The sequence below is a fragment of the Cryptotermes secundus genome, unplaced genomic scaffold (genome assembly GCF_002891405.2).
Source record: "Cryptotermes secundus unplaced genomic scaffold, Csec_1.0 scaffold909, whole genome shotgun sequence".
In the NCBI taxonomy this organism is placed as follows: domain Eukaryota; kingdom Metazoa; phylum Arthropoda; class Insecta; order Blattodea; family Kalotermitidae; genus Cryptotermes; species Cryptotermes secundus.
In genome coordinates this window covers 386,130-400,926 of record NW_019722439.1, presented here as the reverse complement: position 1 = coordinate 400,926, position 14,797 = coordinate 386,130, and the positions used below count along the sequence as shown (strand labels likewise).

General features: G+C 42.5%; 2 protein-coding genes across 3 annotated transcripts in view; one reads left to right on the top strand and one right to left on the bottom strand.

Moving 5' to 3' along the window:
- The window catches only part of LOC111861504 (flavin-containing monooxygenase FMO GS-OX-like 4), a 100,564-nt gene that overhangs the window by 22,177 nt on the left and 63,590 nt on the right, over positions 1-14,797 (top strand). The window contains exon 2 of one of the 2 annotated variants that reach the window (XM_023846147.2): positions 10,327-10,483. The exons of the other annotated variant lie outside the window; for it this stretch is intronic. The gene's annotated coding sequence lies outside the window, so the exon portion shown is untranslated. The remainder of the gene's footprint in view (positions 1-10,326; positions 10,484-14,797) is intronic. 2 annotated transcript variants of the gene reach the window in all.
- The window catches only part of LOC111861503 (SET and MYND domain-containing protein 4), a 41,573-nt gene that overhangs the window by 12,860 nt on the left and 13,916 nt on the right, over positions 1-14,797 (bottom strand). Inside the window, exons 3-4 of the mRNA XM_023846143.2 lie at positions 11,755-11,932; positions 10,308-10,429 (exon numbers count right to left, since the gene is read on the bottom strand). Coding sequence (XP_023701911.1) covers positions 10,308-10,429; positions 11,755-11,932 — 300 coding nt within the window. The remainder of the gene's footprint in view (positions 1-10,307; positions 10,430-11,754; positions 11,933-14,797) is intronic.

Below are 14,797 nucleotides of genomic sequence, written 5' to 3'. Positions count from 1 at the left end.
TTCCTAATATAGTACCCCTTCCTCCTTAAATTAACAAATTTATTATATTCTTTTTTTTTCACAAAAATAGTCATGTCTTTGAACCACGTAACTGCTAAACCATTCTTGGGAGACTGGATCTTAACTCAAAGAGTTGATCCTGTACCTTCCGAGGTGTATCTACCTAATAAGGCAGTGGTCGTTCAGATAAGAGCCGGGATAGCTCAGTCGGTATAGTGACTGGCTACAGGCTGGACGACCGAGGGGTCGGTGTTAAGAGTCCCGGTAGGGCGAAGAATATTCTCTTCTACACGTCGTCCAGACCGCCTCTGGGGTCCACCAAACCTCCTATCCAATGGGTAAAGTGGGTAAAGCGGCCGGGGCGTGAAGTTGACCACTAACCTCCAGCTAGTGCCGACGTCAAGAAAATGTGGATCTATACATCCACTCCCGCATACGGTTTCATGGCGTAGTGATTAATTAATTAAGCATAGGGACAACTTTAGGCGAGGTTTTTTATTGCTTGTGGGGTGGGATTAAGTCTCTTGTACTGCGGCCAATTGTGGCCTATTTTACCAGCCCCAGATGATAGGTAAGGGTGATTGTGGAGCAGTTGGTGGAATGTAGATTGGCAGGGGAAACCGAAGTACTCGGAAGAAACCTGCCACAGCGCCACTTAGTCCACCACAAATCCCACTTGATTAGACCCGGGATCTAACCCGGGCCGCCACAGTAGGTAGCCAGCGACTAACCACTTGAGCTATAGAGCGGCCCTCACTGACTTACTTACTCATCACTAAGAAAAGACGCATTGATCGAGATTTTTAGTTGACAAGACGGAAGGAAATAACACAAGATGTGAATGCATAGCCCTGACCGTGATGTGAGAATATTCCCGAACAAGGCTGAGTGACAGTATCCATATTGGGATTTGAGCTTCTCGCGGGGATGAATATTAAGTTAAGCTCTTCTGTGACGTGACGCCGTATAGTATGGTAAATAGCTACCTGCTTACTGCATATTCAATTTTCAAGAAAATTTAACCTCAAAAAGCAGTCTGCAGGATCCTACATGACGTAACATCGCAGAAAATAATAATCTGTTATTAAGAAAGCAGTCGTCTGGGATGTGGCGCCGTGTAGAATTTGTGTTAACCGATGTTTCGGAGGAATGTATCGTCTCCATCTTCAGGGTAGAAGAAAAAAGAAGAAAATCCGCGAGCGAGGAACTAGCATGATCAGTTGCTGATAGAGCTTCCTGCTTTCTTCATAGTCACCGCCGTGAAAACCTAAAATCTTACCCACCTGATACTAATTTCTTATGGTTTTTGGCAACATGACCTGAATGAAAGAATTAAGGTCAAAAATATGCCTGTGTGAGTTTTGAGTTTCTCTCGGTAGTGAGTCTTACGATACTTGTTTCCTGGGATATCAGGTCGTGAAGTTCTGTTGGTAACTACACACATCACATCACGGAAGGCAAAAATCTTCCGATCAGATATTTCGTAAGTGGAGTTAGAAATTCTCGACTTTGCCTCTCTCGTTTCCGGTCGTAAACCGGAAGAGAGTATTGTGGATTGGAGACGGATTTCGAAATGCAGCGAACAGGAAACGCCCATAAAGAAGACAACTGAGGTGGCAGACAGAGAGATTAAATATAACAGATTTCCTGGAACACCCCCAACTTTCAAATACTGGCAAGAGTTCTACTCCAATAATCTTGGCGTGGGGGAACTAGAAACATTCCAAAACGTTTCACCCGAGATATTTTGCCGTAGACTTTGGCCCGAACTCGTGGAAGACAAACATATCATTTTGCCTCTTACATACATACATACATACATACATATACTGCTTACTTTCTTTGCAGATCTTAAATGAACATTTTTTTTTTGGCTTAAACCAGACTGTAGGAGATTAAAATTAAGTGTGGTAATTTAAAAATAATTGTGTAAAATTAAATTAATATCTCAAATAAATTACTTGCAATGTAATATAATTTTTCTATTGTGGCCTTTCAGTTATTGTGGTTGGAGAGCCGAGGATCGTGTTCGTGGCGAGTTTTACGTTACCTATCTTCAATCTGCATTTTGGCGGTTAATTGCCGATCACAGCGGCCGCGCGGTCTAAGGCACGAAATGCCTTCGCTCGCTTAAACGCTGGGATCGTGAGTTCGAATCTCACTCGAGACATGGTTGCCTGTGTAAATTTATTCTGTCTGTGTTATTCTGTATGTAGGTGGTGGCCTTGCGATGGGCTGATCCCCTGTCCAGGTAGTCCTACCGCATGTGTATGGATTAAAAAACTGAAAATAGCGGTCAAGGTTCACAAGGGCTGTAGAGCCATAGATAGATAGTGTCGATTAATTCAATTAATTTTTATGTTACGGTATGTTGACACTAAAATTTCCGAATTAAACTGATATGTCGCCTCCTTGTACATACGTCATAATTTACAGTGTTTGTAGCTTTTAAATGTCTAGTATTTATGGATGAGGGTAAGTCGGCAGAGGCATGAAGCTGACGGCTCACTCCAACTACTGCCGAGGTCAAGAAAACGTGGATCTATACGTCCACTCCCCCATAAGCCTCCATGGCATAGTGATTAATTAGTTAAGCACAAGGACAGCTTAATATTTTTTACATTTGCAAGACCCGTTTCAGTACAAACTTTGTATTCGTAAGGACATTCGGAAGCGAGTCCTTTCCGTGAAAAAAAAACAGGTCCTTCTTATGGCAAGAGAACTTCAATTGTGTAAGCCTCTGAAACAGGAACAGTGAAAGTTGGGGAAAATCTGGAAAGTTCTGCACCGTCTTCTCGTGGAGCGGCATCGGTTAGTGTAATCCTATTTTCCTGGCGTCCATGGTTCTGGTCTGCAGTGCCTACATGTACTCACGGTAGTCACAGGTACAAAAATAAACATTCATTGGTATAAATACCGAATATCAGCGCTTAAAACGACAAATTCAAAATAAATTCAAATACACATACATAAGACAGAGGTTACATTTGTGCGGTGTCAACTTAAGCATTAAGAAAATCTTATAAACATTCAAGATGGCAGAGTTGAATGACGGTTAGTAATATTATGTAGTCTCAGTCGTGTAGCGACTAGGTTACTGGCTGGACGAGGAGTAAGTGTTCGATTCCCGGTGAGGGCAGGAGATTTCTCCCTTCTCCATAACTATCATATCGACTGTGGGGGCTGTTTCCTGTGGGGTAACGCTACGGGACATGAGGCTGATCGCTCACCTCAATCTACAGCTGAACTATAACTCCACTCTGCATGCGTCTTCAGGGCCTGGTGGTTAGTTAATTAAACCTAAGGGCAGGTTTACTTATTTGCCTTCATTTCATACTTTTGAAGGGACCACTAAGGCTTGGGCCACACGAGCGCACAAAATGCGTCAGTTGTAACGAACGTCGTGACGTCCGCTGTAGAAACAAACAAGAGAGGCAATGTTACGCTTTCTTCTGGCTCCATTGCAGACAAAAAACTAAGTATCGCATTATGCAACTGTGTGGTATCCTCAGCAACGTCCGTCATAAAGTACGTTCGTTGCAACGGACGTACTTCGTGCGCTCGTGTGGCCCCAGCCTTAAAATGCTTGTAAAATCGAGGAAAGTGTAACATGAAACGAAAAGGTGGAATATGAAACAATAACGATGCGAAAATGTAGCACCTTCAGATGTGATTGACCTTAACCGCGTTACCTTGGAAACGAAATCGATTTTTGCTCGGTAGGCCACTGTTTGCTGCTGAATATCGAACAAAAATTAAATCCGTCCGACCGATAAAACCAGTGTCAACAACCGTAGTGCGCGTACTCCAGTTTTCATAATCCATCGGACACCAGTGCCTGACTTGAATCCTGAATGTCAGTAAAATATGTGAAACCGTTTATTCGCTAGCGAGTTACACGTTCGTACAGAGAGGCGGTGTTCCAAACACCACTTTTTCGTAATCAGGGTGGCTGAAAATGTGCAAATGCTTAAAAATCTTGCCCTCAATTTTCTCCTGATTATAGGCCGTTCTCATATATATATATATATATATATATATATAGTGTGACATGTCAAGCCGTTGTTGGGCAACGGGATGCAGAACTAGAACCCGTCATTTCATCACGCGTACCCCACTACACGTGACAATATACAAGAAACTACAGTGCTTCCTATCTTACGCCATAATATTAACAAGTTGTGTCATTAGCCATGTCAATGTTGATTTAAAAACGAAAGTTTAAAGAGATCCCCGTAGTCATCATCATCAGTGTCGACGTTGAGAATGACCATATGTCACTGTCAAGTCCATGCGTCATCCTATTGGCGCACTGTGCAGCAAGAGGGCGGGTTCATATCGTGTGGTCACCCACCAGACTCTAACCTCTTAACCTGGTGTCCCTGTTGTCAGTTATTTTTTACTTTTGTAACACAGTCTTCCCTGTGTCTGACTTCTTGGAATATTTCCAAGTGTTGAGATTAGGAGTGCTTTAGTAATCTAGTTTTGGCATTCCATGCTCTGCTCAGTTTGAACCCTTCCTCTCTGTTCATATTGTCGGAATGCAAATGTTATTTCTATTGGCTCTTCGACAAGTCGGTCCATGCGGCCTGGCTTTTTTGGCCAATACCTTGGTCTCCGGGAATAGGGTCAGGTGGTCTGATTCAGTGTTGTTCTCTGCCACTGCGGACTTGTCCAGCTGATCACTCACTCATGGAGCTGAGCCCTTCTTGAGGAGCGGCCAATTCTGCAGCTATTGAAGAATTTCCCAGAATTTTATGGAACCTGAAGACTCATCACCGTGTTCACAAGAGCCCTCCACTGGTCCCTATCCTGAGCCAGATCCATCCCATCCTATCTCTCTAAGATCCATTCTAATATTGTCCACCCACCTACTCCTTGGTCTTCCCTGTGGTCTCTTTTTCCTTCTGGCTTTCCCACCAATATCCTATACGCATTCCTCGTCTCCCCCATTCGTGCTACATGACCTGCCCACCTCATCCTCCTTGACTTGATCATTCTAATTACACTTGGAGAAGAGTACAAGTTATGAAGCTCCTCATTATGCAGTTTTATCCAACCTCCTGTCACTTCATCCCTCTTCGGTCCAAATATTCTCCTCAGCACCCTGTTCTCAAACACCCTCAGTCTATGTTCCTCCCTTAATGTCAGAGACCAAGTTTCACAACCATACAGGACCTTGTCCAGCTGATACAAACATAAATCTTGTTTATCTGTCCTGTACCTTTGCACATTCCCGTGGATACTGTAGACTGTTGAGACTTCTTACATTCATTCATTACACTGACCCTGATGACAGAAAGGGATCTGCGAAACGCCAGTTCTTAAGTCAAAATTTTCATTGCTGATCGGCCGAGGAAATTTGACCATATTAGCAAGTCAATTAAAACACAATAATATAATTCATTTAATGTTATTTAAAATAATTGTTTTGGACTTTGTCCATCATTTGAGTCGTCTTTCGCACCACTAAGTTTCGGAAACTATGTCTACTTCCGTCTTCAGAACCACGAACACGAACTATGTGAATCCAAGCTATCTAAGACCATTATTTGTGAGCCATCTGCGATTCTTTTTGTTCATTTGGAAACGTAGAATCAGTTAAATCCTGCAGAGTCGTGCTATCACGTGGTATGAAACAAGCCTATATACCACAAATCCATATTATGCTCATACATGCCCTCAGGTCAGGAATGAAACTCTGTAAAAATCATAAGACAACTATGAAACCGGAACATATGCCCTCTGCGCAGAAAGCCTCTGCGCAGCTCGGTCTGATATCTGGGCATTCCTGTTTGAATTAACCCGCTTATCGTGCTGATTGTTCTCGTTGTCATGGAACCCTTTATTGGCATATTTCCTTATTTTGAAAAAAATGACTAGAGGCTTATGACATCATCTTGCTGTCTGTCTGTGTATCCCCCTAATTTTATAGTCTCAAAAGGCTTATGGGATCGCCTTGCTCTCTGTCTGTCTGACTTTGTGTTACCTTCCCAAAATTTTTATCAGGAGCCTTGTGAGATCACCGCCTCTGTAGTCTAGTGGTCAGAGTTCCCGGGTTCGATTCCCGGCACTACCAGATTTTCTGAGTCGTAGTGGGTCTGGAACGGGGTCCACTCAGCCTCGTGAGGATAATTGAGGAGCTAATTCAAGGAAGTAGCGGCTCCGTTTAGAAACCCGAAATTAACGGCTGTGCGGATCCGTTGCGCTGACCACGCGGCACCCTCTATCCGCTAAAGTTGACAGTAACTTCGCCGACAAGCGGCGGTCGCTCGGTCGGGCTAAAACCACGGAGTTCCTGTTTGTGTGTTTATGATCCTCGTTATTTTTTTTCTTGTTTCTGTGCGGTGCATGTCGTATCAAGAAGGCTTATGAGATCACTTTGCTGTCTGTGAGTTCCTTTAATTTTTTCATTTTCTTTGCGATATGTCATATCAGAGGAATGCGGGAGTTTAGTTCTTCCCAGACGTTATTGTTAATTTAATCTAGTTGATTGTTGTTGATTGTTTTTATTATTTTTGAACGTGGGGGTTTATGTTTCCCAACTTCTTAGATTTCTTATAATTTTTACAACGTCCTTTCTAGAACTTAACACGTGGTAGCAGGAATCTGCAGGTGTCAGCTTGTAGGATCTTACAGACGCCTCCTGTTAGAAAATGGTTCTTTTGTTTTGACTGCATTAACTTGAGTTACAGCTCGTAGACAGGGCCGCCCCATAGCTCAAGCGGTTAGTCGCTGGCTTCTTATCGAGACGGCCCGGGTTCGATCCCGGGTCTGATCAAGTGGGATTTGTGGTGGACAAAGTGGTGCTGGGGCAGGTTTTCTCCGAGTACTTCGGTTTCCCCTGCCAATCTTCATTCCACCAATTGCTCCACAATCACCCTCACATATCATCTGGGCCTGGTACAATAGGCCAGAAGTGGCCGCAGTAGAAGGGACTTAGTCCCACCCCACTAGCAATACAGCTCATAGACAGTCCTGGACAAGAGAACTCATGTGTAGCTTGCTTGTAGACTGTTGGTGTCCATGCTTTGAGAATAGTACCACTGGCAAGCTTAATTCAGTAGATTTCCTTCATGAAGCCGGAAACAAATATTCTCCTAAAAGTTGCGAATTTCAAACACTCGCACGGCCGTGGAAACGGTAAAAGGAAAGTAAAACTATCCCTGTACCAGGCCGTGAAGGCCCATAGGGTTGTGAGACGTCGAGACTCTCATATTTTCTAGACAATCGGTTCAAAGCTGGCGGTAAGATTGTCAGCCTTACACACCTGCAGTTCTTTACCCCCCAAGAATATTCCTGGTACTCATTTCTGTTAGAAGCTGAGTCAACCTCAGGGCCATAGTTCTGCTAGAAGGATTAAGTCTTTAAAGAAATTCCAATGACCTAATCGAGACTCGAACCCGCGACCTTCCGGCTTGTAGCATAATGCATAAACCAACTACGCCACCTCGTGCCCCCACTCGCACGATAGGCGAAATCCAAAATTACAATTTTAAGCAAAATTATCGCCAAAAATCCTCTAAGCCTCAACTATTTTATTTATGGATGCTTGAACGTACTAACAAAATAAAAATAAAAATACATTAACCAACATACCATGCACACGTATTTCAGAATGCACATCAATTTGCGGTATAATACCGATTTTATAAATTGACGTTATGCTCTCTTGCTCTTTTTATGCATATTTCAGGCCACAAAATTAATTAGCGAATTGACTGCGAGTTTTATACAGCGCGTAATGTCCCGTGGGTGTCAGCAGTCAACTTCAGCAGCCCCGCGTAACTGCGAGCAGCACAGTACGCGTCTGCCTGCGATTGGTTGAGCAAACACATGTGAGGTGCAGAAACTTGCAATTGCCAAGATACTGTAACGTGGATGGACACAGCGTTGCTAGGTAACTGAGCGCGAAACACCTCGCGACCGAATACACGCAAGGCAACAGTGGGAGTGCGGCGTTTTCTATGGAGTCCGTGCCGTAATCGGTTGGTAAACACGTTCCAACAATATAGGCTGTTTTCTTTGTGGTCCGCGAGAGGCCTATGTAAGGGTGTTCGATGCACCAGACAAGTTATCCCTGTGTGGAGGCGGGGTCGAATACCTCCACCGCGACCCTGCGAGTCGTAGGAGGCGACGAAAAGGGAAGTCTCAGATCTTAGACAGTAAAATATAGTCGCGAGTCCCAAGGGTCTCGGACCCAAGAAAGACTGCTCTGGCAAGGGCCAGCAGCATATACAAAAGACAGACCCGTCCTCTCGTCAGAGAGGGCGCTCCACAAAAACAAGACCCTAACTGTCAAAGAGTAATATATATCTGGTCATGAGCCCAGATGGGGCTCGACACCAAGACTTACTGACTGACTGACCGTCAGTCGCAATGTGACTTTGACTTTGACTAGGACAGACGAGTTAGTTGAATTCTAGCAGTCGTCGAGTACAGTTGAAACACAGATCAGCATTCATGCAGAGTTAGAAGAGAGAGTTGGAAGCTAGCCGCCGCAGAATGCAGTTGAAGTGATAATAATTGTACTTGAGTGTGTAAGAGCGAGTGTGCAATAAAGATTCGCTAAATCCGAGACCCACGTGAAGTTATTTGCCGCGCTGCATAGGCAACACGCGACAATCTGTTTACTTTACTAAGACGAACCTTGAACATGCTAACCAGCGCCAGTGTTTCAGCGAATTTTCCCATATAGAACATTATAAAGTTAAAATAAGTGAAATTTGAATTGTCAGTAAAAGAAATTCGTGAAAATCGAAGCGCAGAAACGAATTGACGACAGAAAATTCTGTATTTCGAAATAAGTTCATAATAATTAAATGAACATTCACAGAAACAAAATCTATCAAATTTGATATACTTATGTATCGTCATCTTCGGGTTTATTACTTCGTCTAGCCTGGTACCCGGTCCATAAAGCATGGAACAACAATCCACACGTAAATCTGGAGCCCCGGGTTAGCGTTAAAGCTGATGTATAATGACGTAGTCCTGTGTTCTGCGTAAGCTCATTTCATGCCCATTTACATGCAAATGAATACTCATTGCAAACTTAAAATATATAGCAGTAGGGTCGGAATAGCTCAGTAGGCTACGGGCTGGGGTGCCAGTGTTGCATTCCAGACAATGCGTACACCGGCTCTGAGGCCCATCCAGCTTCCTAACCAAAGGGTGCCGGGTGCGATTTCCCCCGGGGTTATTTCGGCCGGGTCATGAAGCTGGCCATTGATTTCCACGTAATGAGGTTAACAGTGGTGGAGCTATAACAACATTGCTCATATAACTTCATGGCATAGTGCTTAATTAAACAAAGTGGCAGCTTTACCTTTAACAATAATTTCATTCTTAACCGTACCTATAGAAACATTAATAATAATTTGTCTTCAGTAACATTTCATTACTAAATTAAGAATATAATGAGAGACAACACAGCATTATTATTATTATTATTATTATTAGAGGAGGTGGGTTTCCCCATGCACTTAGACCAGTTATTGGTCCATTGTGCGTCCCACTTTAATTTATACTGTCGCCATACCCTACCGGTACTGGTGCGTACTATCAGCCCCGTTCAGCCAACGAGGTCGGCCGTCGGTACCTGATATTTCCCCCATCTACCAGAGGCATTGGAAACTACTTGGGCGGGAAATTGTTGCCTAATCTTGCTCAGAGGTCTCCTAGAGACAGCAATATTAAATAATGTTGTGAGATTTAGGATGTTGTGCTGTCTGCTTTGGTGTAACGACATGTAGTCTAGTAGATAGGTATAAACCTGAAGATGGAGGCAGTAATTTCCTCCGAACTTTGTGCCTAACAGATTACGCGTCATATTACAGAAGCCTGTAATCTTAAGTAATCTTGTAGAGTAAAATAAAAGTAAGAAAGTAAAGGTATCCCTGTAACAGGCCGTGAAGACTCATAGGGTTATGAGACGTTGAGGGTCCTACATTTTCTAGACAATCGGCTCACAGATGGCGGCAAGGTTGTCAGCCTTACGCTCCGGCCGCCCTTTATATTCCAAGAATATTCCTGGTAGTCATTTCGGTTAGAGGCTGAGTCGACCCCAGGGCCATAGTGCTGTTGGAAGGATTAGGGCAATTGAAAAAAATCCAGTGACCTTATCGGGACTTGACCCCGCGACCTTCTGGCTTGTAGCATAGTGCCTCAACCAACTACGCTACAGCGTGCGTTCACAAAATAATTTATAATGAAAAATTCATTAGTAGGATATATTCTGCTGTTACGAAAGGAATATAGATTCTAGGAAACTTAGAAAGCAAAGCTCTGTAGACATGAATGCTTACCGTGGTGCACTCTGTGCAGGGGACGGGCGCTTGTACCAGACGACAACAGTGCAGGCAGTGCTCAACCATAGCTTCGCGCGAGAGAGACCACGCGTAAGGTGCCTCCACGATCAATACACTGCCTGCAAAGATACAAGGGAAATTACCACTGCGAAATCCCCGAGGAGAAAATAAATGTGAGTAGAAATAGTGTTTTCTGATATTTATGTGTATAACTGAATAAAAAATTCAACGGCTCTTGTGAATACGGTAATTAATTTTCGGATTCCGTTCAAGTTGGGAATTTCTTGAACAGCTAAACGAATTTTACCTTTAAATTGTGGCTTTCTGAGTTGTGACAACGTATCGTCTGATAAGTGGTTACCAAACTGCCAGAAGAATCTTCTTCCTCGATATTGTATTCTGAAGATGGAGGCAGAAACTTTCTACGAAAGTTCTATAACCACCTATGACGTTACAATTTATCATAGCACAGAAAGTTAGAGTGTGAATCTTCACGACCGTGGACGCTTCATGTGTCATATAGCTGTTAGCTTCCCTGCAAGAACTCCGCTCACTTAGTGACGCAACAGAGCAATGAATCTGTAGACAAAGTGGTTGAGTAATGCACTTTTAAGGATGTCGTTAAAGGCCCTACTTCAGCTATACGTAACACTTAACTAATTTCATGGAACAGACTCTTTCTGGGTGAGATAATAACCACTCAGCTGCTTNACACTTATATATATATAGAGAGAGAGAGAGAGGGGGGGGCTATGTACATATATCATTTCCAATTTTTTACATATTTAATTGACCTAATCCTTCCAGCCGCATTATGGCCCTGGGGTTGACTCAGCCTCTAACAGAAATAAGTACCAGGAATTAATTAAAGGCTGACAACCTTACCGCCATCTTTGAGCCGATTATCTAGATAATGTGGGACCCTCAACGTCTCACAACCCTATGGGCCTGCATAGACTGTTACAGGGATAGCTTTACTTTATTTTTACATATTTGTGATGTATGTGGTCTAGTGGTCAGAGTTCTTGGCTACAGATCCAGATGTCCGGGTTCGTTTCCCGGCGCTACCAGATTTTCTGAGAAGTGAACGGGGCCCAGTAAGCCTCGTGATGATAATTGAGGAGCTATTTCAAGGAAATAGCGGCTCCGGTCTAGAAAACCGAAAATAATGGCCGTGGGGATTCGTTACGCTGATCACGTGACACCCACTATCCGCAAAAGTTGGCACTAACTTCGCCGACAAGCGGCGGTCGCTCGGTCGGTATAGTTCGCTTGCGGACTAAAACCACGGAGTTTTTTTTTTGTGATTAACTTAATCACTTTTCATGCCAATCTTCTTGGTTGACTTACTCTTATTGACAGATGTGACATCAATTCAAACACCAACTGCATTTATGGCCCCCAGTCTCACAATAATGAAATGGGGTGAGACGCCGAAACTCACCCATCTTGATGTCCCTGGTGGCTTCCATGTAGCGTCCCTTCTCCAGGGACTGGCACAATCTGAGCGCTGCAGATGCTGCAGGCATGTTAGCGTTCTTCCCATATGTCAGGTCTGGCACCTCGGAGACCCTGGGTCTAGCCTCAGGAGACTTTGTTCCAACTTTTTTCCTTGGTTTACTCTGCAGGAAAGTGCAAAAATTTTAGTGACAGTTTTGCAAATTAATTTATAATCAGATCATGGTCTGAAATGAGACTGTACTCTGCCGACATAACTCATAAACCATCTCTAAAGGGCCGTATATGCCCTGTGTGCCCTGTGTTTCTCAAACATGGTAGTTTTGGCAGTATTTTTTGCCTTTAACCGAATACTCAAAGGTAAGGCTAACAACCTCACCGTCATCTGTGACCCGATTGTCTACAAAATGTGGCAGCCTCAACCTCTCACAACCCTTACAGGTCGAGCCTCTTTATATTATGTCTGCTGTACAATATAGGACATCGACATGAATTTTAAATGTTTCTACATATTGGATTGGTTCCTGCATTGTGTTTCAGGTTCTGGTATAATTATTTATGAATTGACGCAAATGAACAGGATGCAAACACTGAAACACTGTGTGACGTCACTCAGGCGATATCACTGTAGTGACCAATCACTCTGTGAAGCTTTCTGACGTACTGGATTTGTAGGTGGGACGGGCGGTGTGTGTGACATTTCTTGTGCACTGTTCATGTATGCTGATTACACGTTTTGAAAGTTGGATCAATTCGAGTCGGCATAATTGCTTGTCACGATAATTCTCACTTCCTGATAAAAGCGGTTGTCGACTGTCATGAAAGGCCGTGTGATTGTTCTGTCAGATATATTTATAACGAACGGAATGTTGTCGGCAATGGAGTTTAAATGATTCAGAATCATTAGATCTCCTATTTTTAAATTCCGCCATTACCAGAGTCTTAGTAATGATGATGATTCTGAGAACGGTCATAACCAGATATACACAATAACACTGGATTTTCCATTTTTTAGTCTACTTTCCTCAATTTCAAAAAAATAAAATAGGCTTATGCGATCTCAACGTTACTGTGTGTCTGTGAACCCCTCCCCATATTAACATTTGAATGCTTGTATCAGTCTTATGAAATTTGGTATTTATATCACGGTGCCTGAGCATATCACAACGGCGTACTTTATAGAGCCCTCCCATCAGTCTGTATGTGTATTCCTCCTATCGCTGCTAGGCAACGGCTCGGTAAAGTGTAGTCCTTTCGTTGCTAGGCAACGGCTCGGTAAACACGCCCCCGCGACAGAGAATATACGCAACAATAGAAGAAATGTTGGACTCATGTATCTGCAGGTTTGTCTATCAGGTCGGCAAAGACGTTCTCACGCCAACGAAGTATTGTTGGAGGCGTCGTTTTCTATACCATCCATGTCGTTACAGAGGAAAATAGGCGACTAGTTCTTCCCAGAACTTCTTGTTCGAAAACACTGCACAAGTTCCATCACTATATAAGCTTCCCCGTTTCTTAAAATTAATTTTAATTCGTAACAACCTGCTCTGCAATTTCTACCGGTCACTGAATATTAATAGAATAATCAAATCAAGGAAGATAAGTTTAGCAGAGAATTTAGCATGCATGAAAGAACAGAGAAATGTGTACAAAGTCTCCGTTTTGGAAGCAAGGAACATAAATGCGAGTAAAATATTAAAATTTATCTTTGAGATATATGGCGGGAGGTTGTGGGCTTGGTTTGTTTGACTCCCCGTCTAGACGAGCGGCAAGCTCTTGTTGACAGGACGGCGAATCTCCTCGTTGCATAAATGGCATGAGATTACTTGATTCTCGCCTGTAATGTTTTCAGGACAGATTCAGTTCCTTGGAATTAATTAGTTATGCAATCACTGCAAAAAACGACGTCACTTCCCTGTTTCGTTCTAAATACTTCGAAACGTAGGATACATGGATCCGTAGTTGTTCCATAATGTATGAACGCTAAATAGAATTTATTTTTATTCCGTAATGGGCGTTGTAGCAGGTCTAAGGTTGTTATATATACATAAGCCATGTAACTGGGAACCTTGTCTACATATATTTAAAGCTTCAGTGCCCACCTCACAAAAAATACACTGTTATTGAATTACAAATGTCTATAACATATTGCTCTTTAGAGATTTCAGTCATTTTAGAATGAAGACATCATGGCATGCAGTACAGTAGTTTAACGTGCATAAAGACACCTGAGGATGGCACATTAGTGCCGAAACATGTAGTGTGGAAGTGAAGAATAAGGTGAAAAAGTGTATACACTGTAAGACGGTCAGCATGAACCATGGACTGGGCTCTTTAGAGAGTTGGCCTAATCGCTGTTTATTCTGAGCACTGAACGAAACCCATAAATAAAAGGCAATGCACTTTAATGTTAAAGCCCATAGTACACATATTAATAACTGTCGAGACACTGGAGCCTTCGGCACATTAACAAAATAAATTAAATTTTAATAAAGCCTTTTTAAAATAAATAAAAATATCAATGTGTAAGATTTGAGGTTTTCACGGCAGTGACTATGAAGAAAGCAGTCTTCTGGAATGTGGCACCGTGTAGATGTGGTTTTAACCGACGTTTCGGATGAACATATCGCCTCCATCTTCAGGATAGAAGGAAAAATAAGAAAATCCGCAAGCTTGTACCGGTTCTCACGGTCTCTTCTACACGGTACCACATCCCAAAAGACTGCTTTCTTAAAAAATATCAATGGTTTAATTAGTTTTCTTTCTTCATTCAAAACTTACATGTTTCCGTCGCATGTGCCATTATCAAATGGTTTGTAAATAAATAAATAACATTTATTATTGAATTACAAAGTTAGATGGATCAATATTGAAATGAAAAGTATAATAAATTATTGTAAGAGATGATATAATATGGAATATAAATTATGGTGATTTGCCTAAATCGATAAAGGTTAATATAGGGTAGATGAAGTATAGTAGGGTTCTTATCAGTTGTTGTGTAGTAAGCACTATATATATATATATAT